Source organism: Orycteropus afer, unplaced genomic scaffold, assembly GCF_000298275.1.
Source record: "Orycteropus afer afer isolate SDZICR_OR568_19922 unplaced genomic scaffold, OryAfe1.0 scaffold00266, whole genome shotgun sequence".
In the NCBI taxonomy this organism is placed as follows: Eukaryota; Metazoa; Chordata; class Mammalia; order Tubulidentata; family Orycteropodidae; genus Orycteropus; species Orycteropus afer.
In genome coordinates this window covers 4,647,720-4,670,881 of record NW_006921853.1, presented here as the reverse complement: position 1 = coordinate 4,670,881, position 23,162 = coordinate 4,647,720, and the positions used below count along the sequence as shown (strand labels likewise).

At 54.4% G+C, this 23,162-nt stretch overlaps 3 protein-coding genes across 3 annotated transcripts; 1 reads left to right on the top strand and 2 right to left on the bottom strand.

The window, feature by feature from the left end:
- Nucleotides 1-6: 6 nt before the first annotated feature.
- On the top strand, nucleotides 7-3,513 carry PRSS8 (serine protease 8). Its single transcript, XM_007950307.1, has 5 exons — nucleotides 7-76; nucleotides 1,867-2,029; nucleotides 2,544-2,815; nucleotides 2,904-3,070; nucleotides 3,190-3,513. The coding sequence occupies exons 1-5, from the start codon at nucleotides 7-9 to the stop codon at nucleotides 3,511-3,513; spliced, it is 996 nt and encodes a 331-aa protein (XP_007948498.1).
- Nucleotides 3,514-4,369: 856 nt separating this feature from the next.
- Nucleotides 4,370-14,282, bottom strand: KAT8 (lysine acetyltransferase 8). Its single transcript, XM_007950273.2, has 11 exons — nucleotides 14,072-14,282; nucleotides 12,581-12,655; nucleotides 12,326-12,501; nucleotides 8,461-8,514; nucleotides 8,201-8,365; nucleotides 7,303-7,392; nucleotides 5,533-5,673; nucleotides 5,342-5,435; nucleotides 5,099-5,249; nucleotides 4,764-4,918; nucleotides 4,370-4,434 (listed from the first exon to the last, which is right to left on the bottom strand). The coding sequence occupies exons 1-11, from the start codon at nucleotides 14,280-14,282 to the stop codon at nucleotides 4,370-4,372; spliced, it is 1,377 nt and encodes a 458-aa protein (XP_007948464.1).
- Nucleotides 14,283-18,397: 4,115 nt separating this feature from the next.
- BCKDK (branched chain keto acid dehydrogenase kinase) lies at nucleotides 18,398-21,623 on the bottom strand. Its single transcript, XM_007950269.2, has 11 exons — nucleotides 21,429-21,623; nucleotides 21,232-21,300; nucleotides 20,823-20,933; nucleotides 20,526-20,573; nucleotides 20,333-20,452; nucleotides 20,159-20,257; nucleotides 19,881-19,954; nucleotides 19,424-19,552; nucleotides 19,252-19,341; nucleotides 18,635-18,793; nucleotides 18,398-18,542 (listed from the first exon to the last, which is right to left on the bottom strand). Exons 1-11 carry the CDS (start codon nucleotides 21,621-21,623, stop codon nucleotides 18,398-18,400), a joined length of 1,239 nt encoding a protein of 412 aa, XP_007948460.1.
- Nucleotides 21,624-23,162: the final 1,539 nt, after the last annotated feature.

Genomic DNA, 23,162 nt, shown 5'->3' with positions numbered 1-23,162 from the left:
TGGGCCATGGCCGGGAGGGCGGGGCTGAAGGCTGTGGTCATTCTGCTCTTGTCTGGATTATTCCGATCCGGGATGGGTGAGTATGTGCCGGGTGGGGTGGGGGAGGGCTGTGAGCTGCAGCAATGGAGAAATGAGTGTGTGTGTGTGTGTGTGTGTGTGAGCACAACCTTGTTCTGGGTCCATTGCTCCTGAGCTCCAGAACCCCTGGCTTCAGCCCTTGGCCTCTCCCTGCTTGGCCTCGGCCCCCTGCAGGGAGGGCCTGGGCCTCTGGAGAAGAGCAACTGCTAAGGGGTCTGGGAACTTGGACTTCCCTGCTTATCCCTCCCAGGTTTCTCTCCCGGGACTGACCTGGCTGAGCGAAAGGCATGCAGGAGAGTGGGGGAGGGGCAGAAGAAGGAGCCAGGAATTCCAATTTCCCTGGTTTGAGGAGCACCTGATTCTGCTAAGTTATCTCACCCACCCACATTCTCTCGGTTAAAGTGCCTGGTAGCACTTTAACCGTAGCCTCCTGCCTTCGAGTCCATTACGACTGGTAGCGACCCTATGGGACCAAGCAGAACTGCCACATGGAGGTCCCGGGCCGTGAATCTTTAGAAAGCAGATCGCTACATCAGTTGCCACATTCCGTGGAGCAGCCCGTGGGCTCCAACCAGCCGAGCGCTTACTCGCTGCACTACCAGGCCTCCTTGAGGGGGTTTATAGCCCTCCCTTGATGGACAAGGTGTGGAGAAGGGACTCACCCCAAGGGCTTACAACTGGTTAGTGGCATAGCTGGCATTTGAACACAAGTGGAACCTTCAAGGTGGGGCTCTCAAGGTCATTTTGATGAGAACCAGCCAGGGATCACCTTACCTTTGCGGCACACCACCTGGCTCCGGAGTATTACAGATTGAAATCCTGGCTTTGCCACTCTCTCTGTGCCCTTGGCCAAGTCCCGCCACCTTCTAAGCTTCGGTTCTTCACCTCTGAGAGAGTGATGTCTATCTCCTGGACTGTGGTGGGGATTCCCTGAGATAAATGAAAGCCCCTCAGGGCCTGGCACTGCTGCAAACACCCACTAAATAGTAGCTAGGAGCTCTGGTGGCATAATGCTTAAGGCATTTGACTGCTAACCAGAGGCTGGCGGTTCAAACCGACGAGTTGCTCTGAAGAAGGAAGATGGGGCAATCTACTTCTGACTCTATGGCAGTGAGTTTGGATTTTTTGGTTTATCATTATGAGAGGAGCCCTGATGGTTCAGTGGTTAAGCAGTCGGCTGCTAACCGAAAGGTCAGCGGTTCAAATCCACCAGCTGACCCTCAGGACAAAGATGTAGTGGTTTCCTTCTGTAAAGTTTGACAGCCTTGGAAACCCTATGGGGCAGTTCCATAGGGTTGCTGCGTCGGAATCAACTCTGTGACAGTGGGTTGGATTGGATTTGGTTATTATGAGGGTCAAGGCAGGCTTCCAAGGGGCTGGCATTTGAATAGTCTCCCTAGGCAAATAGTGCCAAGCAGAGGAGGAAGGGTCCAGGTATTCTAAGCAGAATGATCTACATGAGCAAAGGTGCAGCAGTGAACAAGCGTGTGGCCCAACATGTGTGACCAGAGGGGTGACGAGAGTCCACGCCAGCAGGAGGGTCTGGGCAGTGTGGACCCACAGAAGAATTTAAGCAAATTAGGGGACTGATCATATTTAGGTTTAGGAAAATCTTCAGACTTCTTAGGAGTGGATTGGCTGGGAGGAGGATGGCAAGGGGGCAGAACTGTGGGATGGAGGCAATGGGATGGCTGGCTTCTGTGAGCTGACCTTCCAAGCTCCAAACTAGGTCTCTGTCAGGAGTGGCAGGGCTAAGAGCCTGGTTCCCTTCCCTTTCTCCCTGGACAGCCCTCTGCGGTGTGGCCCCCCAAGCGCGCATCACAGGCGGAAGCAGTTCAGGCCCTGGTCAGTGGCCCTGGCAGGTCAGCATCACCTACAATGGCATCCACGTGTGTGGCGGTTCTCTCATGTCTGAGCAGTGGGTGCTGTCAGCTGCTCACTGCTTCCCCAGGTACCAGGCTGGGGAGGGAAGGGGCATGCAGGTCAAAAGTGGGCTGGAGGTCAAAGTCAATCCAGGTCAGAGGTTGGGGTCCTTGGGTTGGGGCTGGGGCTATCAATAGGGTCTGAAAGGATCAGTCAGGAGTTTAAAGACTAAGAGGTCAGAGGTCATGGGATAAAATTAGGATGCAGTTTGGGGCCTAAAATGACCTCTGTTTGGGATCAGATTCTGGGGCTGGGTGCCATCACCAAGAAACCAGACCCACTGCTACTGAGTTGATTTCGACTCACAGTGACCCTAGAGGACAGAGTTGAACTGCCCTATAGGGTTTACAAGGCTGTAAATCTCTACGGAAGCAGATGGCCTCATCTTTCTCCCATGGAGTGGCTGGTGTGTTCAAACTGCTAAGCTTTTGCTCAGCAGTTGAATGCTTTAGCACTATGCCCCCGGAGCACCTTCTGGGTGCCCCAGGGATGAGGAAAACAAGGAACCATGTGAGTCCCGGCCTTTGCCCCTCTGCCTGCAGGGAGCACCACAAGGATGACTATGAGGTAAGGCTGGGTGCCCACCAGCTGGACTCCTACAGCCCCGAGGCCGAGGTCCGCATGGTGGCCCAGGTCATCTCCCACACCAGCTACCGTCAGGAGGGCTCCCAGGGCGACATCGCTCTCCTCCGCCTCTCCCACCCCGTCAACTTCTCCCGCTCTGTCCGGCCCATCTGCCTCCCGGCTGCCAACGCCTCCTTCCCCAATGGCCTCCGCTGTACAGTCACTGGATGGGGTCATGTGGCCCCCTCAGGTGAGGTGGGGGCACTGGAGGCCGAGAGACCTGGAGGGTGCCCGCTGTGCAGAAGGGCCCTGGAGGTAAGCATCTCTTGCCCCCACAGTGAGCCTGCGGCCCCCCAGGCCACTGCAGCAGCTTGAGGTGCCCCTGATCAGCCGTGAGACATGTAACTGCCTGTACAACATCCACGCCAAGCCCGAGGAGCCGCATTTCATCCAGCAGGATATGGTGTGTGCCGGCTATGTACAGGGGGGCAAGGACGCCTGCCAGGTAAACGGAAGGGCCCAGGGAAGCAGATAAGACAAGTGCATCTTGGGAGACGAGGGCTGGTATGGAAGACTGGAGGCCTGGTCCTGCTTCTGACAGCTGTTGTCTGGCTTTCTCCTCAGGGTGATTCTGGGGGCCCACTCTCCTGCCCTGTGGGGGGCCTCTGGTACCTGGCAGGCATTGTGAGCTGGGGGGATGCCTGTGGGGCCCCCAACAGGCCTGGCGTGTACACTCTGACCTCCAGCTACACCTCCTGGATCCAACACCACGTGGCAGACCTCCAGCCCCACGTGGCTCCCCAAACCGAAGAGTCTCAGCCCGATGACCACCTCTGCAGGAAGCACCTGGCCCACGACTCTGCCCCGTGTCAGGGCTTGCTCGGGCCTCTCCTGCTGCTGCCGCTGGGCCTGACCCTGGGCCTCCTCTGCCCGTGGCGGGAGCACTGAGCTGCTGATGCTGCTGGGAGCGACGCTGTTTCCAGGACTGACTTACACCCAAGGGCAGACGTCTGTTCCCAGGAATGGATCTGACCTTCCCCGGACACCTCTAGGGCCCAGGGCCTGACTTCAGCCACTCCTTCCGCCCAGGACCTGTGGAGCCTAGGGAACCATCTCGACCTTCGAGCCCATCTTCTGGGTTTGCTCTATGGGACTAGACCCGCTCATAAGTTCCACCACCTGTGGTATTGGCTGGAAGCCCTGGCCCCTCCAGCTAGCTGCCCACCTGTGTGTGTCTACACCCAACGGTTGGGCTCCTATGGAGCCTCCAAGGAAACTTAGCATGACAATGGGCCCTGGCTCCCCACCCTGTTACTAGAAGACTGGGCACCTGCCCAGCTGATGCTGCTGAAGGCTGGCTTGTGTCCCCACTTGTTCTGCCCAACATGCCCCATCACCTTGCCCGCTTCCTGTCTTCTGGGCTGGGGCTGCCTCGGGCAGCTTGTTTTCAAAGACAGGAAAGGCTCCGATCTTGCCTGTGGGCTGCCATGCCTCCTCACTGCCCCCGCCCCCACCCCTAACTCCTGGACTCCGGAGGACTGAGCCCCCCTCGGAACTGGACTGGGGCTTGGGTCTGGGGAGGAGGATAAGAGAGCAAGAAGGAATAAAACATTTGAAGCACACTGGCTACGTGTGAGGTGGACTGAAGAACGTTAACTCAGCCTCTCCCTCCCTCCTCCAAAGTCCAAAGCCACTGGCAGAACTTACTTTATTTAAAAAATGATGAGGGGGACAACAGGACTGTACATATTTACAGGCGAGGAGCAAAAGAGACGATGGGTCCAACAGCGGGGACACAGGCCATTCACTTCTTGGAGAGTTTGACTTGCTTGTGCTTGGGGGGTGCCCACTTGAGGCAGACAGAGTCCACTGTGGGGAGAAGAGGAATGAGAGACAAGGCCGGGCCTCCGTGCCAGGCCTGCTCATACCTGGCTGTGCTGCTCTGGGCCCAGGCCAGGTTTCACCTCCTCCGGGTGAGAACAAAAGGGCAGATTGAGTCCTGGTGAGGGAGTGGGCAGGGAAGCCCAGGAATGAGTAGCCTGCCCCAGGCTTCAGTCCAGAGAGCTGGTCTGACTGGTTTGGGATCATGTGACAGCAAAAAGGAGGCCTTGGCTCTCAGCAGTTTTTATACCTACCCCCCCCCACACACACACACACACACTCTCTCTCTCTCTCTCTCTGGGCAGCCCCCCACCCACCTGTGATTGGTGGCTTCTTATACTGGGCACTTTTGAGGTGCTCCTCCACCAGCTTGGGTGTGACACAGATCACATGCTGACCCTTCCAGTACTTGACCATGTTGAGGGATTGTAGGGTGCTGATGATGTCATTCTGGGTGATACTGGTCATCTGGCTACAGAATGGGATTAGAACAGGGGCTGGAGACAGTTCATTTGGGGGGTCAGGTTGGGATAGCAAAACAGGGTAAAAAGACAGGGTCTTGGCCAATCATGGAGTCCTTTCCTCTTTGAAGGCTCCAGGACGCCTACTTTACAAGGTCCTAGATGGACAGTCTGGGGACCCGGGCTCTCACCTAAGGTCCTTGATGGACAGCGTGCCCCGGAAGTCTCGCAGGATCTCCAGCAGGACCCAGGACCAGTAGCTGCGGTAGCTGAGCTTGCCGAGGTCAGACAGTGGCTTCTCTGGGGAGCCCACCGTGCTCTCTAGCTTGGACAGCTCATAGCCTGGCAGTGTCAGACAAGAAGATCCTAAGGACCCTGCCATGGGATGGCCCACCACAGTCGCCCCCTTCCTGGACAGGCCAGGAGCCACTCACTGAAAGCGATGAGGAACTTTCCGTAGCCACGGCGCTGGTAAGGGGGCAGGGTCAGGATGCAAGCCACATTGTTGCCATCTGGGGACTCTTTCTCCTGCAGGGGATGGACGGTCAGGGCCTGCGGAGGCTCAGCGCCTGCTCTGGTCAACACCCTCCACCCTTCCCCTAGTGTGGGCTTCTGGGTCTAGCACCTTGGAGAAGTAGCCGACGATATGGGCCCCCTGCCTGTCCACTTCGGTCAAGATGTAAAAGACAAAGGGCTCCACATCGAAGTACAACGTCTTGTGGTCCAGGAAAAGCTTGGCCAGCAGACACAGGTTCTGACAGTAGATCTGAGGGGAAGGGAAGGTGGGAGCAGGCTCAGGGAGCAGGTAGGGCGCCCCCACCGAGCCCTGCTCTGCAGATACCAGGCTCCACCGAGCTGGTGAGGAGTGAGCTTGTTTTTAGAATTAGGAGGAGACTTGAAGAGGGTCCATTTCTGATGGACATGACAACTGAAAGCCAGCAAGCCATGAGCACCCGGGAAGCAGAGCTGGACTAGCTGGTAGCATGGCTACCACTTCCCGAGTGCCATATACGGGCAAGGTGCTTTACCCGCATAATCCGTTTCAATCTTCACCGATATCACCTTTTCAGATCAGGGAACAGACTCAGAGCAGGTTTGCCCAAGGTCCTGTGCCGGGTGAGGGCCAGGAACTCAAGTGGTACATAAGTTCTGTCATGAAAGTAGCTATGTCCCCAGCACCTGGCACCAGGCTAAGCATTGAGGTAAATGCTGAACAGGCCAGCCTGGAGCCTGACTCCAACGCCTGAGTCTGTGTGTCCACTGCTACAGGCCCAGAGACCCTAGCCAGGCCAGACACCAATGTCAGGAGGGACACTGGGACCTCGAGGTTGGCTCATGGCACAGATCAGGAGGTCCTCTGGTTTATGACACCCTTTCACATCTACTCCCTCACTCGGCCCAACAAATGGGAAGCTGGCACTGCTAGTCCTGTGTTACATATTTGGAAACTGAGGCTCTGGGAGGGCAAGTGTTTGCCTGAGGCCTCACAGCTGGGGGAGCAGAGCTGAGAACCAGACTCAGGTCACCAGCTGGGGCCCTTTGTGCCACTCCACCTGTTTGTGCTCAGGAAGACAGCAGCAGGCAAGGGCCAGGCAGTGCCTATTCACCAAGCTCCAGGCAACGGGTCATTAATCACAAAGACCCATGTTTACTCAGCACCTGTCGGATGCCTGGCACTGTGCTAAGCACTTGACAATGGCCGTCTCATTTATTCCACTAACAACCGTATGAGGTAAATATTATGACTCCTGTTTACAGACGAGGAAACAGGAACAAAATCGTTAAGTAACATGTCCAAGGTCAGCAAGGAAGTGATGGGGCAATCTGAAGCCAGGCAGCCAGTCTGCATCTTAACACGAGACTGCCCTTCCGAGGGAAAGTGGGACACTGCTGAGGCCTCTTCAGACTGACCAGGCAAAGCCAAGCTCTCAAAGACAGCACACCAGCCCCCAAGAGTGCCACTCTGCCCCACTCTGCCCTTCTGCTGGGAACAAGGAACTCAGTCTATCCTAAGCACAGAGCCCTCAGACAGGAAATCCCCTCACACCAAGCAGTTTGCAGCCTGATATAAAACAAGCACCGTTCCTTCAGGCAGAAAGAGAAAGCCCTTCTAAGAGCAGCCTCAGGCGAGACAATCCCCCACCATGGCCTCCAGAACTACTCCCATCAGAAGAAAGATCCCAGGCAGGGACCAGCAATCCTGCCTCCACGGCTGGCACCACGGGGTGAGATGTTCTTACGCACTAGCCACAGGCCAGGTGCCAGGCTAAGCGAGGTCTCACAGGCGTTTCCCACGGAGGCTCGCCCCGAGTGGCCTCTACCCTTTGGTGAGGATCGTCCAGGCGGTCCCTGGTGTTTCCTCTGCCTCCCCACGGCCCCTGGCCACCAGGCTCACCTTGTGGTCTTTGCCGTCCACCTCATACACAGAGATGTTGCTCTTGCGATAGATCTCCTTCCCTGGGGGCTGCCGCCACTGGCACTGGCCCTGAGGGTGGGGACGGGGAGTCACAGGCTGGAGATTCCCAGGCTCTCTGATAAGGGATCCATCAATACCCCTACCCCTACCCCCACGTTCCCTTTTCCTGTGCAGCCTCTGTTTCCTCAACCTCAGCACCTCACCTGCCTGGAGCAATCCTCCCCCTAACCTTGGGAGATGGCTGGCTCTTACAGACGAAGAAACTGAGGCACAGAAAGGCTATGGAACTTATCTGAGCATCACACAGCTGCAAGGGTTTCAAGTCCTGTCTGCCTGGCTCAGGAGAGCTCTGGACGGCTCTTATGCATGACATGGGCATCTCCTAAACCACACGTCCAACTCCATGATTTGGGAAACACTCTACTGTCCTGGTGCACCCGGATCTCAACCCTTCCCGTGGGTCTACACCTTCAGGCTCCACTGCTCAGTGGCTGTGTTTGCTTCCTCTTTTGTTCTGAGGGGGCTGGAGTTAGACTGGCCTTGGCCATCATGTGACGCAGGGCAAAGAACCCGAGGACAGAGAACAGGGAAGCAGGAACAGGTCTTGAAGGGGCAGTAAGTAAACCAAAGTCACTCAGGCAGCAAATGGCAGAGCCAGGCCTGAACTCCAGGACTCCTGATCCATGGGCCAGCTCTGCCTTGCACTCAACACCTCTGGACCTGCCTCTACTCCTTGGTGCCACTGGCTCAGCTGCCCTCAGCCTCACACCTGCCTCTCTTTCCAGGCTTGGCCCTGCCCTGCCCAGCCCAGCCCAGCCCGGCCCAGACCAACCCAGCCCAGCCGGGCCCAGGCCAACGTGGCCTGCCCCAGCCTCACCAAGTGGAAGCGGTAGCTCTTCTCATATTTCATGTACTTCAGACAGTACTCGCAAAGCCAGAGCTTGGGCTGTTTCCCATAGTCTTCAGGAAATGGTGAGAAGTACCAGGCATCGATTTCATAGTTCCCGATATGGATCTTGTCCACATACTTCACCTTGGTAATCTGTGAAAAGGGTCGAAGTGGGGCCCGGTGCCAACTCAGTAAAAGCAACAAAGCAAAGGGAATTACCTGCAGCTCAGACCATTGCCCCTGCTCACCGCCTCGTGTTCCTTCTCCAAGGCTGCTGTTGTAGGGTCCATCTCTGCATAGGTCTGGACAAGGAAAGAAAAGTGGGCAGAGGTGGATAGAAGTGGTGGTCAGCCTGTCCCTCTCCATTTCAGAACCTACAGTGGTTCTCTACTGTCTCCCAGATCCGGTTCAATGATAACCACCACCATCCTGGCAACTAGCTTCTTTTACCAGGTTCTGAGGCCAACCCAAGCTCCTTTCCCAGCTGCCTGCCACCCATACACCCCAGATGCCCCTGATGCCCAAGTATGGACCTTTAGCAGAGGACCAGGCCTAGGATCAGGAGACCTGGTTCCAGTCCCTGGGTTGTAAGAGCTTCAGCTGTACGATGGGATCCATCCATCGCTGCTGAAGCTGTGAGGCACAGATGAAATCCTGGGCCTCCCACGCCCGTGGCTGAAGCCGCTGCTCACTCCACGTGCACCTGACCTCGATGACATTCCTAGCACCCGACCCAAGTAGCTATCTGCCCAGAGGTCTCTTCCACGGGCAGAACAGACTCAAGGAGGATTATTTTCTCCACACACCCCATCCATTTCTCCTCCTTAATTCTTCACATCACTAATAACATCATCTGTCCAACTGCTGAAGGCCAGTAACATCCTGGTTCTAGGCCCCTCCTTCTCTCAGCCCAGCACGCAATTGGTGGCCAAGTCCCTTGGCATCTTTGGAATTGGTCTCCTCTCCTGTTACATCCCCATAGACACTCTGACCCTTTTGGGTCTTGACAATTGACTAGTGCACCTTAGATTCCCTGCCTCGTCTTAGCCCCTCCAAGCTATACTGCTTTCAATTTTTTCTCTACTGACCTTCACGCCTTTGCACATGCACTTTCTTCCATCTTGAATGCCCTGCCCCCTCTTAGTGGTGCATAAACGCTCACCCAACCTGGCGCCTGAGCCAGGTGAATCCATGATGAGGCAGGCCTTTGTTATTTATAATTGTTTTATTGTGCTCCTTCCTTGTCCTTCAAAGCCCAGTTCCCCTCCCACCTCCTCCAAGAGGTCTGACTGGATTCTTCCTACCCAGAAGGCACCCCTCTTTCCCAAGTCAGGAGTGCGGTGGTCAATGACTTAACATCCTGACAACCCCTGGTGTGGTCTCCCCTACTCTCCAAGTCCTTAGGAAGCAGGGACTAAAGGGTCCAGTTATATTCACAGAATCTCCCAGCCTGTGGCCAAACTACATAGGAAGAACCAAGCACAACCTACCAACTGAGGGGGACCCAAGGCCTAAGGCTATGCCAGAGGTGACTGGTACCGCCCCGGAGATGAACAGCAGAGAAAGGAAAGGAGGCAGCATTTTACCCAGAATCCCCTCTCCAAAGCACTTGGCCTGTATGGCCTCATTTAACCCTTGTGGAAACCCTGAGACACAACTGCTTCTTTCTATCCTACAGAGAAGCAAACAGGCAGGAAGACGGGAGCTCACTTGACTTCAAGAACAGTTAGCGGCCATTCAAACCAAGTACCAAGCACTCCACAGGCGTTATTTCATTTAGCCCTCACAATTAGCCTTTGAGACAAGTGTCCCTTGCCCCCACTGTACACTGGCACAGAAAGGTGAGATCACAGAACACATCTTCAGCAGAGATGGGCCCCTGGTCTGTCCAACTTTGAGCCTAATCACTGCAAACATAAGGCAAGAAAGATGTTCTCCCTCACGTGGCTCTTTAACACGTATTTCTCAACTCTCACAAAACACAGTACTTTTCTGCAAATGCATTAAAGAATTACAAAAACACTCTTTTTCTTAAACTGTAATTTATTTAGAATTTATTTTTTTATTGAGAATTAATTAAACATTAACTAGGCTCTGAAGAACGCTGCTGATTGTTAACCTGCTGATTGTTTTATTATCCATTCTTTACCACCTCTGGCTCATTGTCAAGGAGCTCTGGTGGCATAGCGGTTCAAGCATTTGGCTGCTAACCAAAAGGTCAGCAGTTTGAACCTGCCAGCTGTTCCACGGGAAAAAGACGAGGCAGTCTGCTTTGGTAAAGATTTACAGGCTTGAAAACCCTCTATGGCAGTTCTACTCTGCCCAAAAGGGTTGCTATGAGTCAGAATCAACTCGATGGCAGTGGATTTGGGCCCACTGTCATCCACGCTGCCAACGGCCAGGTTAGAGGTAACATCTTTGAGACTTAATTTCCCAATGCTAACTGGCTGGGGAACTACTAGGACCATGAATCTGTGCTGTCAAATAGAGTAGACATAGTCACACATGGCTATTGAAACTAATTAAAATTGATTCTTAGGCACACAAGACACATTTCAAGTGCTCAAGTAGACATGTGGCTGGTGGTTACTTGAATGGACAGCGCAAATACAGGGCACAGCCACCATCACAGGAAATTCTATCGGCTTGTGCTGCCTTTGACCTTGAGAAGATGTTCCGGTTCAGAGCATTTCAAAAGTCATTTAATACCAATAAGTGCATTTGGCACCACAAACCATGTTTGTGTATATATATTTGCATATAAAATAAAAACTTCTCAAAATAATACTTACCCTTAAAAAGTGCAACACATTCTGGTACGTTTCTATCTTACCCAACTACTTCTTTCCCTTTTTAAAATTTCAATGCTGGTCACACCCTCTAAGCTGGCTTTTGCTATCTACCAGCAGGCTGTGCCCCACACTTTGAACAACGCTGTTGCAAAGCACACAATAAGCAGATGAAATGGCACTGGTTGAAACTGATGAACATCTGCGTGCCTTGAGAGCTTGATGAACCCTGTTCTGGTTCGGACTCCCTCTTTTACAGTTCAAGAAACTGAGGCTCAGAGTAGGGGACAAGTGACCTGCCAAGGGCAGCCTGGTTTGTGAAAAGTACCCACATCTGGGAGACAAATGGCCCGAATTTCTAGGATGTGTCAGGCTCCTGGTTAAGGGTTGGGCTCTGAAGTTGGAAGGCCAGGGTGCCAACTGACTTCCTGATTGTGTAGTCCTGAACAAGGTACTAAACCTCTCTGTGCCTCCCCTGTAACTTGGGGTAATAATAATGTTTATGTCACAGGGTTGCTGTAAGACTTCAGTGAGGTCATGTATGTAAACTACTTAGCATATGCTTGGCTCACAGACCAATAAATGTTAGGCACTATTATTCCAACTCCAGCTCACTGATGAACTAGCTATGATATCTTGGGCATGTTACTTAACCTCTCTAAGCTTGCTTCCTTGCCTATGTTGTTGTTGTTATGTGCCGTCGAGTCGGACCCGACTCATAGCGACCCCTCCTTGGGTTTCCGAGGCCGTATCACTACGGAAGTAGTTCCAACCTTCTTTCCAAGGAGTGGCTGGTGGGTTTGAACCGCCAGCCTTCTGGTTAGCAGTCAAGTGCCTTAAGCACTACACTACCAGAGCTCCTTTCCCTGCCTATAAGAAGAGATAATTATTGCTGTGGTGGTGAACAGCTGAGGGGGATGTGATGGACTTACATACGTACAGTCCATGGTGCTAGGCAACAGAAAATACCTGATTAGTATACATTTTTTAACCCCTCCCTTTGGACTTCAAGTCAGTTTGCCTAAGGTGGCACAGCCCATAGGAGACAACAGAGGCTATGGGGATGGGAAGCCTGAGTTTCTATCTCAGATGTACCGATGCTTAGCTGCGAGACTTTGGCCAAGCCCTTTAGCTGAGACTTTGGCTACGGCCTTGCCCTCTCTCAGCCTCAGTTTTCTCATCTGTGAGGAGTAAGGAGAGGAGGTAGGTAAAGGCCCCGAAACAGTGTAGGAGCTTAAGATATGAGAGCTGCTGCGGCTTTGGTACTGGTGCCCAAGAGGCCCAAGGAGTCCTGGGACCCCAGGGAAGGGGAGGGAGCCCGGACCTTCTGCACGTGGTTGATCTCATCATGCTTGCGCTTTTGGTTGCGAGTGATCTTGCGTTCGGGCTGCTCGGCCAGCTCACTCAAGTACTTCTCTGAGTTCTTCTGCACAGCGTCTTTCACCGTCTTGGTCAGTGCCAGCCGGTTCTTGTCCACCCATTCGTCTAGTCGCCGGTTAACTGTGGGGGTGGGCAGTGAGGGTGCTGCCCTGCCAACCTTCTCCTCCCACCCAGGCCCTGGATGCCCCAAGCCACTCACAGCCCACGTAGTGTACATAGAATTCCTCTCGGCCCTCCTGGTCATTGACTCGAGACTGGATCACTTCAGCGGAATCTGTGAAGGAGAATGCATAGAACCATCAGGAAGGCGAGGCAGGGCTGGCACTAGAGGCATCCTATTCACTGAGGAGCCATTTCCAGATTCCAGAGCCACACGTAACCTACCTCACCCATCCATAGCTGCCATTCCAGTCACTCACTGCACAACCCAGGGACCCGGGCCAGGCTGGGGCTGTTAATACTTAGCTAAGTTTAAGTCTAAGGAGCTCTGGTGGTACAGCCCCTAAGGCATTTGACTACTAACTGGAAGGTTGGCAGTTCAAACTCACCAGCCACTCTGCAGAAGGAAGACCGGGCAATCTACTTCCATAAAGATTTGCCACCCAGTGGGGATCACTATGAATCAGAACCGACCTGATGGCAGTGAGCTTGTTTGGCTAAGTCTTACTCCAAATTCACTATGTTACGAAGTGCCAATCGCTTATTTGTTCAGGGAGTCAAGAAGTCTGGCTCTGGATTCAGACAGCGTGGGTTAATATTCTAGCTCCTCCACTTCTGAGCTATCTGTATATATAACTGAACAAGTTATTATGTCTTCTTGAACCTCCTAACGGTGCCTGTTTCAGAGAGTGAGTTAATACTGTCAAGTTTTCAGCACAGCACCTGACATCTAGCAAATCATGCTGTGAGTGAGTAAAGTAACCATGGCATATCTGACTCTATGCTGTGTTGCTCCATAAAGAGAACACAACAATGAATCATAACAGGTCCTATTCTGAAACCCCACCCCCCTCCCACAAGTTCCCAGTTTGACAGGGAAAGACAGCCAGTTACAAAACAATGTTCCTATACGTGGCTGAGGTATGAAGAGAATGCGGTGGGAACATACAGAAGCAAGCGATTCACACTTTGCCTGAAGGGAGTCAAGAATGCATCACAGAGGATATGATTTTAAAGATGAGTCGAAGCTTAACCAGCTGAGCAAGGAAAAAGGGGAAAAAAGGACATTCCGATGGCCTCTGGGGTGATTAGAAACCAGAGGGCAGGCACACAGATGAATACCATTCTGCAGGCGTTTAGGGTTTATTGTGAAGATAAGAAAACAAAAGGGAAGGGAAGGGGCGACTGAAGAGAACGGATGGAAGGGACAGACACACAGATTAGAGGCGGGTGAGGAAGTAAGGTCAACAAGAAATGGAATAAAGCCTAAGATTGGGCAAGGGCGCGAAATACGCGCTCTATAAGCAATACGAAGAATCTGGTGATGGCCTGACTGGTATGGTTTGTGGGCAGCGCTGGGAAGGAGTCCAGGACAACTGGACTAGTTTCTGAGAGCCTGTAACTCCGCCCTCTTCGTCCTCTGGCTCCACCGCCCACGACTCCCAGCCCCCAGTGCTCGACCCCGCTTAGAACCTGTCCTCAGGCCCCGCCCCCTCGTCTTTTAAAACTCTGCTCTGGGCCCCGCCCTCACGCCAGGTGCTATCCGGCCGCCGGCACAAGTACGTTTCTCCGATCTCCACGGTGACTTCCGGCTCGCCGCGAGCGGGGGTCGGAGGAGAGACGCGGCCCGGGGACGGGGCTGTCCCCTCGACGGCCACATTCTCTCCGGGCCCAGGCTCGCCTTCCCCCGCGACCCCTGAAGTCGCCGCCACAACCGCCGCTGCTGCTCCCTGGGCCGCCATCGCTGTGGTGGAAGTGACGCCAGAATGCGGCGCCGCGCGGCTGTTTAGCTCCGGGTCAGCGAGGCGTGGCGGAGGCTTCAAGGTGGGCTCTGTGATGTGGCGGGAGCTCATTGGTTTGCATGGCTGTCTCCGCGATGTCCGGTTTAGCTTAACAGTTTAAGGTGGGAGTTGCCTTTGAGTTCCTTATTTTCCGTATGGAAATATGGCTGCGCCCTAGAGTTGAAGAGGGGAGAGACTTTCCGCATATCGGTCGGTACTCAGCTCAGTCTTTTTAAAGGCCTCGGTGCCTGGGGAAACCATTATGTACCAAATATCAGGGGCACTGTCCCCACTCCACGGGGACTGAGCCTGAACGGCTTCCACGGTTGCCTGGCCTCAAATGTGGAGGTCTTAGTAGGGTTTGCCCTTGGGCCTCAGGCCTCCTCTAAGCCTGGAATTGACACCTGTCTCCCTGCCCTGCCCACTTCTCCTAGCCTCATGCTACACCAAAAAAAAATACCTAACCAAACTGGATTCCGACTCATAGCGACCCTCTTCAGGTTTCCAAGGCGGTAAATCTTCACGGAAGTAGATTGCCTAATCTTCCTTCTACAGAGTGGCTGGTGGATTTGAACCACCAACCTCCTGGTTAGCAGTCAAATGCCTTAGGCACTGTGCCACCAGAGCTTTTTAGCCTCCTACTGGTCATCCCTTTAATGGATGATTCTAGATTCTCTCTTGCTCAGCTGGGAAGAAGATATGGTTGGGGTAGGGGGAAGCAGGATGGCTATGTCCAGAAGAGCCAGTAAGTCACCCTCACAGAATAAAGCCTTTCCAAGTAACAGCTTACTCTACATGCCTCAGTTCCAAAACCAGACACCCCATGAACTAGCCAAAAGCAGTGGATACTATGGAGTCTTGGGCTGGAGTCGAGAATCCTAGTCTGACCCATGATGGGTTGTTGTTAGGTGTGGTTGAGTTGGTCCGAACTCATCGCAACTCTGTGTAACACAGAATGAAACACTGTCCAGTCCTGTGCCAGCCTCACAATCCTTGCTACACTGGTTGTTGTTGTTATGTGCCATCGAGTCGGCCCCAACTCATAGTGACCCCTCCTTGGGTTTCCGAGGCAGAAGTAGATTGCCCAACCTTTCTTCCAAGGAGTGGCTGGTGGGTTTGAACCACCAGCCTTCTGGTTAACAATCAAGTGCCTTAGGCACTATGCTACCAGAGCTCCTTGCTACACTGGGTAGATGTATAAATGCGTCCATTTTCTCAGGCAGTGCAGCTAACCAGAAACCCACTGCCGTAGGGTCAATTCTGACATGGTGACCCTGTAAGACTAGAACTGCCCCATAGGGTTTCCAAGGCTCTAAATCTTTATGGAAGCAGACTACATCTGTCTGTAGAGTGGCTGGTGGGTTTGAACTGCCTACCTTTTGGTTAGCAGCTGAATGTTTTAACCACTGTGCCACCAGAGCTCTTACCATTGGTCACCAGATATGTGTGTGTGTGTGTGTGTACACATGCAAGTGTACTACACGGTGCCAGGCAGGGTAAACCAGTGTCCATTGACTCTGACTCACAGCAACCTCGGTGTCAGAGAGCTGTGTTCCCTCGGGTTTCCAAGGACTGATTTTTCAGAAATAAACTGCCAGGCCGTGCTTCTGAGATGCCTCCGAGTGAACTCGAACCTTTCAGTTAGCATCCAAGCATGTTAACCATTTATACCGCCCAGCTGGGATAGGTGCACAATAAACGTTACCTTTGGCAACTGTCTTCTTTGATTTATAATTTGGTTATTGGGCTTAGAAATGATCCTGAGGAATGGGATGCTCAAGGCCTGATGATGGGACTCAGAACTGACGGATCAAGAAATACCAGAGCTGGGTCTCCGTGGGGGTATCAGTGGGAATGGAGGAGTCTGGCAGGACAAAGAAAACCAAAAAACAGGCAAGAAGTGGATTACAATTCTAATGACCCCCCCCCCCATCTTCAGGATTGTTATTCTATCCACCCAGGGCCCTTGTGGCTAACTTCTGACTTAACCAGACACTTGCAGTTACCAGTGCTGTCCTTTCTAGCTAAGGATGAGACTGTTGCTCCTAAGTGCTGTTGAGTCAGCTCCGACTCACGGTGACCCTAAGTAAAATGGCCCTGCGCCCCCTCACGGCCCTCGCTGTGCTTGAGCCAGCGTCGCAGCCACTGTGTCAGTCCGTCTCATTGAAGGTTTTTGCCTTTATCACTGACTCTCTACCAAGCATGATATCCTTCGCCAGGGACTGGTCCCTTCTGACAATGTGCCCCAGGATTCAAAGAGGCCTTACAAATCCCTGATCAGGGTCACGGCATCAGCCTCGTTTTCTAGCCCACGAGCCACCAGTGATTCTTCTAACATGCCAGTCTGACTCCTCCTCGGACCCAGTAGGTGCTCTGCCCAGATCCCCGGGATCCCCTTTCTCTATGTGCTTGCAAAGGCCAGCACCTAAGGCCCTCGGGTGAACTGCCCTCATGATCTATGCTGCTAGAGTTGTTCTGCCTGGAAATGCTGAAGAGGTAAGATATCAATCGGGGAATTTAAGTCCGTACCCACTCCCATTTCCCAGCATGGCCATTAATGAATGATTGGCGAGTGCAGTTGTTAATCAATGCCCGGTGACCTTAGATCCCTCACTTCCGACTCTGAGGCATAACCTACTCATTCTGGATCTTTTGCTTGAGATCTCATCCCTGCTTGGCTCCCTCCCCTCCCCTCCCCTGCTCCCGTTGGGTCTTTCCTGGGGGCACAGTCTTAACTGATAACTAGGATATGAATCCTTTCAGGGTCTGCTACAGAATCCAACCAGAGACAGCCGTTCTTAGCTTCAAACCTGCCCATGGATCCTCCCTGCCTCCAGAATAAAGCCCAGGCTCTTGGCTGCCCACTGAAGGCTCTCTGTCCTGATTCCTGCCCTGTTCTCCAGCTTCACCCTCGCTGCCCTGCTGACAGCGGTTTTACAGCCCAGAAAATCATGTGGTTTCCCACCACCTGCCATTGCACCTTCAAAATCAATTCCTGTCTCCTCGCAGTCCCCTAACCACCTGCCACCCCAGAGGGTAGGAAATGGGTAGGTCTAGAGCCAGCCTCAGGGAGTTAGCTGTCAGAGCGCAGAGATGTGAGGACAGAGACAAAGGGACGACGTCTTCGTAACCCCACTAGACGAGCCCTCAGGCCTGCCTTCTCCTTCCCTGGTAAGATGGGCAGGAGGGTCCCACCTGAAACCCCATCAGGAAGTTCTGCTTCGAGTGTAACCTTGAGTGTAATCTGCTATCTTGGGCCCTTTTCTTTTCGCCCAACTCCCTGGCCCCTTACCAGGGCTCCACCTTCCTCTGCAGGGGAGCACCCAGTCTTTGCTGGGGCCTGTCAGGAAACAACAACCTTGCGTGTTCCCTCCCTTGGCGGCAGTAGATACAGCCGGGAGGCAATACTTTTAACCTTACTCAGGCTCAGGAATCAGGAGGTTGCCCAGTCGGGTGACCTTCACATCTAGAACTCATGACTGGCAGGAAAGGAAGACTGAGAACAGAGGCTGGAGCTGGCCCAGCCTGGGCCTTCAACATTGCCCGGGACCCATAAACGTGTTAAATAAAAGATTGGTCTTTGCACAAGCTATCAAAGTCACTCCCAATCTGACCAAATCAAAGGCGCAAGAGACTTGGAGCTACTTCCACGCCTGGTGTGTCGGGACAGAGACTGGGACATGAACCAGTTAAACCCGAGAACCCAGGAAACCTGCACAGGACTAGAAGCAAAAGCTCACCTGTCTACCAACACAGGGCCCCAAAGGGCATTCAAAATGTGAACTTTAATAACAAACAGCAGGTCAAAGTGGGGGTCCCCCCAGGACCGAGAATGATGGAGCTGGTGCTGGAGGCCTCAGGGGTCCCCATTTCCCCTTTCTAAGGCCTGAAGGCAGGGAAGCAGTGGACCCCACTGAGGGTGGGGGAGCCCAGCTCCACATAAGTCCACCTGTCTGGGGACCTAAGACCCAACATGCAGCATCCAATGGAGCAGGTCGGGACCCTGCCTGACCTGGAAGGTCCCGACAGGAAACGTGGCCCAGGCTGGGCGGGCAAGCAGGCCAAGGACCCTGGGGTCAGATGCGGAAGCTCTCCTCCCGGCCGTCAATGTGGCGGAGCCGCAGGTAGACGTCCGTGCCAATGCCCTGCAGAGACTGCAGCCGCAAGGAGCCACCAAGGTACTCAGCGTAGGCCCGTGACGTGGGCAGTCCGAAGCCAAAGCTGAGGGTGGGCAGGGGACAGGACAGGAGTCTTCAGAGGCTGAAGTCCCCTGGGATCCCCCATCCCTCCATCCTGGCCAAGTGGGGCCTCACCCGTGCATGGGTCCTGACTGGCCACCACTGAGCATGTCCAGGTGGCCAAAAAGGGGGCTGATCCGGGGGTCCTGGGTGCTGGCCTCAGCCGTAGTGAAGTGGTAGTCCATGACCCGATCCAGGTCTTTGTGAGCGATTCCCCCGCCCCGGTCTGAAATCCTGGCAGGATGCCAAAAACATGGGCTTGGCTCAACTTTCACATGGATTTACCACCTCCCAAGTAGACAGTGTGAAGTCTACCCTCCTATCCATTTCTAGAACACTGTCTACCCCAGCCTTGCTTGGCGAGGTCTCCTTCATCCTCACTGATGCCTAGGACGGTAATTACTTAAACCTTCTCATGGGACTTGACATTCACTTGGCCCAGCACCACAGATTGCTTATTCCTGTTTTCCAACTCCAGGCCTTTCACCAGTTGACAGTGGCAGAGCCCGAGGGCGTACAGCTGGCTCCAGATTCATTAATATCTAGCTCATGGGCATCTCCGGACCAGAGAGTATCTTGTCCAACCCAACACCACGTCCCAGAGTCGGGAAGGTACTGGCTTAGGTCATACAGTGAATCAGAAACAGTGCCTGGAACCACTTCCACCCCTGCCCAACTCCCACTCGGCAAACCTGATGACGAGATCGATATCATTGTTGGCAATGGTGATGACCACATCTGGGACGTTGTAGGGAGTGTCTAGGTGACTCTCCATTGTAGCTCTGTAAAGGAGGGATAGACCTGGCAGGTGGTGGCACCTCAGTTCCTGCCTCCCCCGCTCCCCTGCTCATCTGACCAGCCCACCTCATGGCATTCTTGAGCAGCTCGGGCAGGATGTAGTCCAGCGGCATAGGGATGAAGGGGAAACGGGCAGCCACGTGCCCGTTGATACGGACGCGGGGGGCGTTGCCATACTTGTGTTCACACAGGCGTCTATGGATAGAGCAAGTGTTCAGACAGCTACCCCGAGATCAGTGGTTCTGCTCCCCAGAAGGGACAGCTGGTGATTTCCAGACACAGTTTTGATTATCACACCTGGGGGCGGGGGCAGCTACTGGCATCATGTAAGCAGATCCAGGGATATGCTCAATACCCTAACATGCACAGGACAGCCCCCCACCAACAAAGAATGATCTGGCCCAAAATGTCGATAGTGCCAAGGTTGACCATGACCATACCCATGACCGTGCATCAGGCAAAGGCTCCGTCCTAAGCCCTCCTTTCCCCAAGACATCCACTCCCTTGGTGGTTCTAGCCTTACCTGGCAAAGTCCACCCACTTTTCAATAATCTTCTTTGGTGAGAGGCGAGTGCAGATGATGCCAACAAAGTCGGGCTGGCAAGAGAGAGAGAGTTAGGACCAGGCAACAACTCCGTCCCTACATCATCTGCCAGATGCCTGCAACTTCTGGACTACTGAAACAGCTCAGGCCTCTCCTTCAGGTCTTGATCTGGGTCCCCAGCCAAGGGGGGCCCCTGGCCTAGTCCTCTCACCACCCTGGACACTCCTAGCTGGGTTTCAGGTTCAAGGTCTCCCCACCTTGTCCTCGTGTAGTGCTAGGTGATGCGTAGCCAACATGCGGATCCCAAGCCGTGAAGTCAGCGTCTTGTCCAAGAAGTACCGGACAAGCTTCTCGTCCTGGTAGAGATGGGGCCTCAGAAACCCTGTGTCTGTCCCAGTCCCGCACCTGGGCCCCCACTGGCTGCCCCTGACCTCTATGTGCTTCCGGCTCTCACGCAGGCCTTCAGCTAGGAGGGTCACTACGTCCTTGTGGTCATCCAGCAGCTGTCGGACCAGCTGGCAGTACTGGGTCTCTTCCGTCTGGTCCTTGATCTGCAGGCCACAGAGCTGTGAGCACAAGCGGTTGGCCCTGGCCCCTCGGTCCCTCACCCTGCCCTGGCCTCACCAGAGGGAAGTCTGACAGCTTCTGGAAGGCACGGATGTACAGCTCGTGCTATAAGGAAGAGGTGTAAGGAGTCACAGGGCTGCCATGAACAGCTACCCATATCTCCTCCTGGGGCTCACCACCCACCCCAATGTAGCCTTGGCCTTGGAAGGCTGGGGTTGGGTCCTGTTTGGTCCTGAAACCTTTTGGCAGGCAAGTCTCTGCCTTTCTAGACCCCTGTCACCCCATGAAGGTGGGCACACTAATCTATAAGACTTTCTCCACTGGGGAAACTCACACTTCTTTGAGGTCACCTACCACGTGGAGGATGGTGGGGTTGCAGCCAATGATGAAAGGCAGGCTGCGAAAGCCCTTAATGCGGTGAGCAATCCTGACTGGCAGCTCCTGCTGTAGATAGCGGGCACTTTTCTAGAAGAATAGGAGCTCTGGTAGCATAGTGCCTAAGGCACTTGACTGCTAACCAGAAGGCTGGTGGTTCAAACCCACCAGCTACTCCTCGGAAGGCAGGTTAGGCAATCTACTTCTGTAGTGATACCCTGCCTCCGAAACCCAAGGAGGGGTTGCTATGAGTCCTGGCTGACTTGACGACACACAACAACAACACAAATTTCTAGAAGAATAAGGGGAGGAAAGGCAGGTCCAAGGCCTAAGTGGCCGGGGCAGAGCTCCAGGGGTCAAGGGAAAAAAGGAGGGACAGGAATCTTACCAGAAGGTGGCTACCATCCTGAGAACGGCCGGCATAGAGCATCATGGTCGGAGTGAGACGGACTGAGGGCTGGAGGAGGAGGTGGCCGTGAGCGAAGAATCGCCCCCAACACCCCGCCCCATCCACACGAGCTCCGCCCCTCCCCTGGACACCAGCCCCAGCTCCAGACCCTGGGCCTGGTCCCCTCAGCTGCGCACCTTCTCAGCCGCCACGTCAATGGCTGACTGGTTGTAAAAGGAGGTGACAGTCTTGGAGCGCTCCCGAGCCATCTCCACCTGGTGCGTGTCGGTGGCTGAGGTCGAGCGGGCCCTGAGCGAGAGTGCAGGCCCCAGGAGGGGCCGGAGCGGAGGCCCGCCGCGGGGGCCGCTCCCCAGTACTGACGCCAGCATCATTGTGCTGATCCTTTGTCGGACTGGGTGGCCACTAGTGTGGAGGACCGGGAAAATGGAGGCCACTCCAAAACGGGCCAAAGGGTGGGGAGGGCTGGCAAACGCTCTTCGCTGACTTCAAGGGTGAGGGTCAGTCGAGGACGCTGACCAGCTCTGCCCCCGGGGAGGAACTTCCATCTACGGCGGCGGGGAGAGAGGAGTTGTAAGGTTCCACGTTCAGACCGGCACCACCTCTCCACGTGGGCACTGGCCAACCTCTGCCTACTCTCAACCACATCCCCTAACACTGACGGGCCCCTACAACCTTGCGTTGCTATCAGTCAACCTGAGGCTCTATCTGACAGATGTCTGCGGGCAGGAGCGCATGCTCAGACCCATCCAGCCCGGAAACCTCTCCCCTCTCCCTCTGGTCCTGGGCACCTCCGCTCAGGGGGCGGGGCTGACCCCCAACCCTGCGCCTTCAGACCCGGCCCGGGAGGCCTGGCCTACGTACGTGCGACACATGGCACTGTGTGCCCGCGGGCCGGCTGCACCGGGGCTGCGGCCCCAGAAGTCCTTCTCCGGGTTCCCTCTCCGCACGGTCACTTAGCTCCACTCGGGTCCCCCATATGGTGGATGCCAGCCCCCCTCCTCCGGTCCTCACGCACTCCCGCGCCCCCGCGCAAAGGAAGAGGCAGCGGCTACGCACTGCGGCACCTCCGCGGCCCGAGCTGGCGCAGGTTAGTGCACTTACCGCGGGACCAGAGCCAGGGCTGAGGTCCGAGCGGAACGGCCCAAACAGTCCACCGGCCGGGCGAGCCCCAGCCGCCTGCGTTCTCTGCCGCCGTGACGTCGCGCGGATGGAGAGCGCCGGATGCCTCCTGGGAGTTGTAGTTTGGGGTGGAAGACTCGCGACCGGCGCCAGCCCTGGCGGAGTAGACCCCTGCTCCGGAGCTCCCAGAGAAACAGCACAGCTCTTCCCACAGGGCGCCTGCAGGTATCTGTGGTCTTTCAGCCTCTGTCATCCAATCTATCAAATGAGCTCCCTGGGAGTGAGAGAAGGCAAGAAAATCCTTAGATGCAAAGAGTGCACGTCAAGCCCTATCTGGATTCCTTCCAAGATCCCTGTCCTTTTCCTCCCGGGCTCATTCATTCACTTCTTAAATTTTTATTGTGATTTGGGTGAAAGTTTACAGAGCAAAATGATTTTCCATACAGCAGTTCATACACATTTTGTCTCATGACATTGACTGCAATTCCCCACAATGGAACAGCTCTCTTCCCACTTCCTCCCTGTAGTTACCTCTTCCTGTGTCCTTCCCTCCCATGGGCTCCAGCACTCACCCCTGACCTGTTTACCTGTGCAAATACCGCCGTTCTGCTCGCCCATGATTGATCGCTCTACCTGATGTAAATGTTCATCCTCTATGCCTGTCTGTTGTTTGGCTGGAAGCCATGGGAGTGAGTTCAGTTCCAGACCTGAAGGTTAACTACGGGCCATAATCTCAGGGGTCTCACTAGGCTCTATAGGACCGCAAACCTGCTCTTTTTTTTTTTTTTTTT

Bases quoted from the DNA above. Each gene is read 5' to 3' on its own strand.
- PRSS8 (XM_007950307.1), top strand. From the start codon at position 7: ATGGCCGGGAGGGCGGGGCTGAAGGCTGTGGTCATTCTGCTCTTGTCT. The intron at 2,030-2,543 runs GTACCAGGCTGG...CTCTGCCTGCAG, and splicing joins GCTGCTCACTGCTTCCCCAG to GGAGCACCACAAGGATGACT. The intron at 3,071-3,189 runs GTAAACGGAAGG...CTTTCTCCTCAG, and splicing joins GGGGCAAGGACGCCTGCCAG to GGTGATTCTGGGGGCCCACT.
- KAT8 (XM_007950273.2), bottom strand. From the start codon at position 14,282: ATGGCGGCCCAGGGAGCAGCAGCGGCGGTTGTGGCGGCGACTTCAGGG. The intron at 5,674-7,302 runs GTGAGCCTGGTG...CCTTCCCCTCAG, and splicing joins TGGACGGCAAAGACCACAAG to ATCTACTGTCAGAACCTGTG. The intron at 4,435-4,763 runs GTGGGTGGGGGG...TTCTCCCCACAG, and splicing joins TAAGAAGCCACCAATCACAG to TGGACTCTGTCTGCCTCAAG.
- BCKDK (XM_007950269.2), bottom strand. From the start codon at position 21,623: ATGATGCTGGCGTCAGTACTGGGGAGCGGCCCCCGCGGCGGGCCTCCG. The intron at 19,553-19,880 runs GTAAGGCTAGAA...CTCTATCCATAG, and splicing joins AAGTGGGTGGACTTTGCCAG to ACGCCTGTGTGAACACAAGT. The intron at 18,543-18,634 runs GTGAGGCCCCAC...GCCCACCCTCAG, and splicing joins CAGTCAGGACCCATGCACGG to CTTTGGCTTCGGACTGCCCA.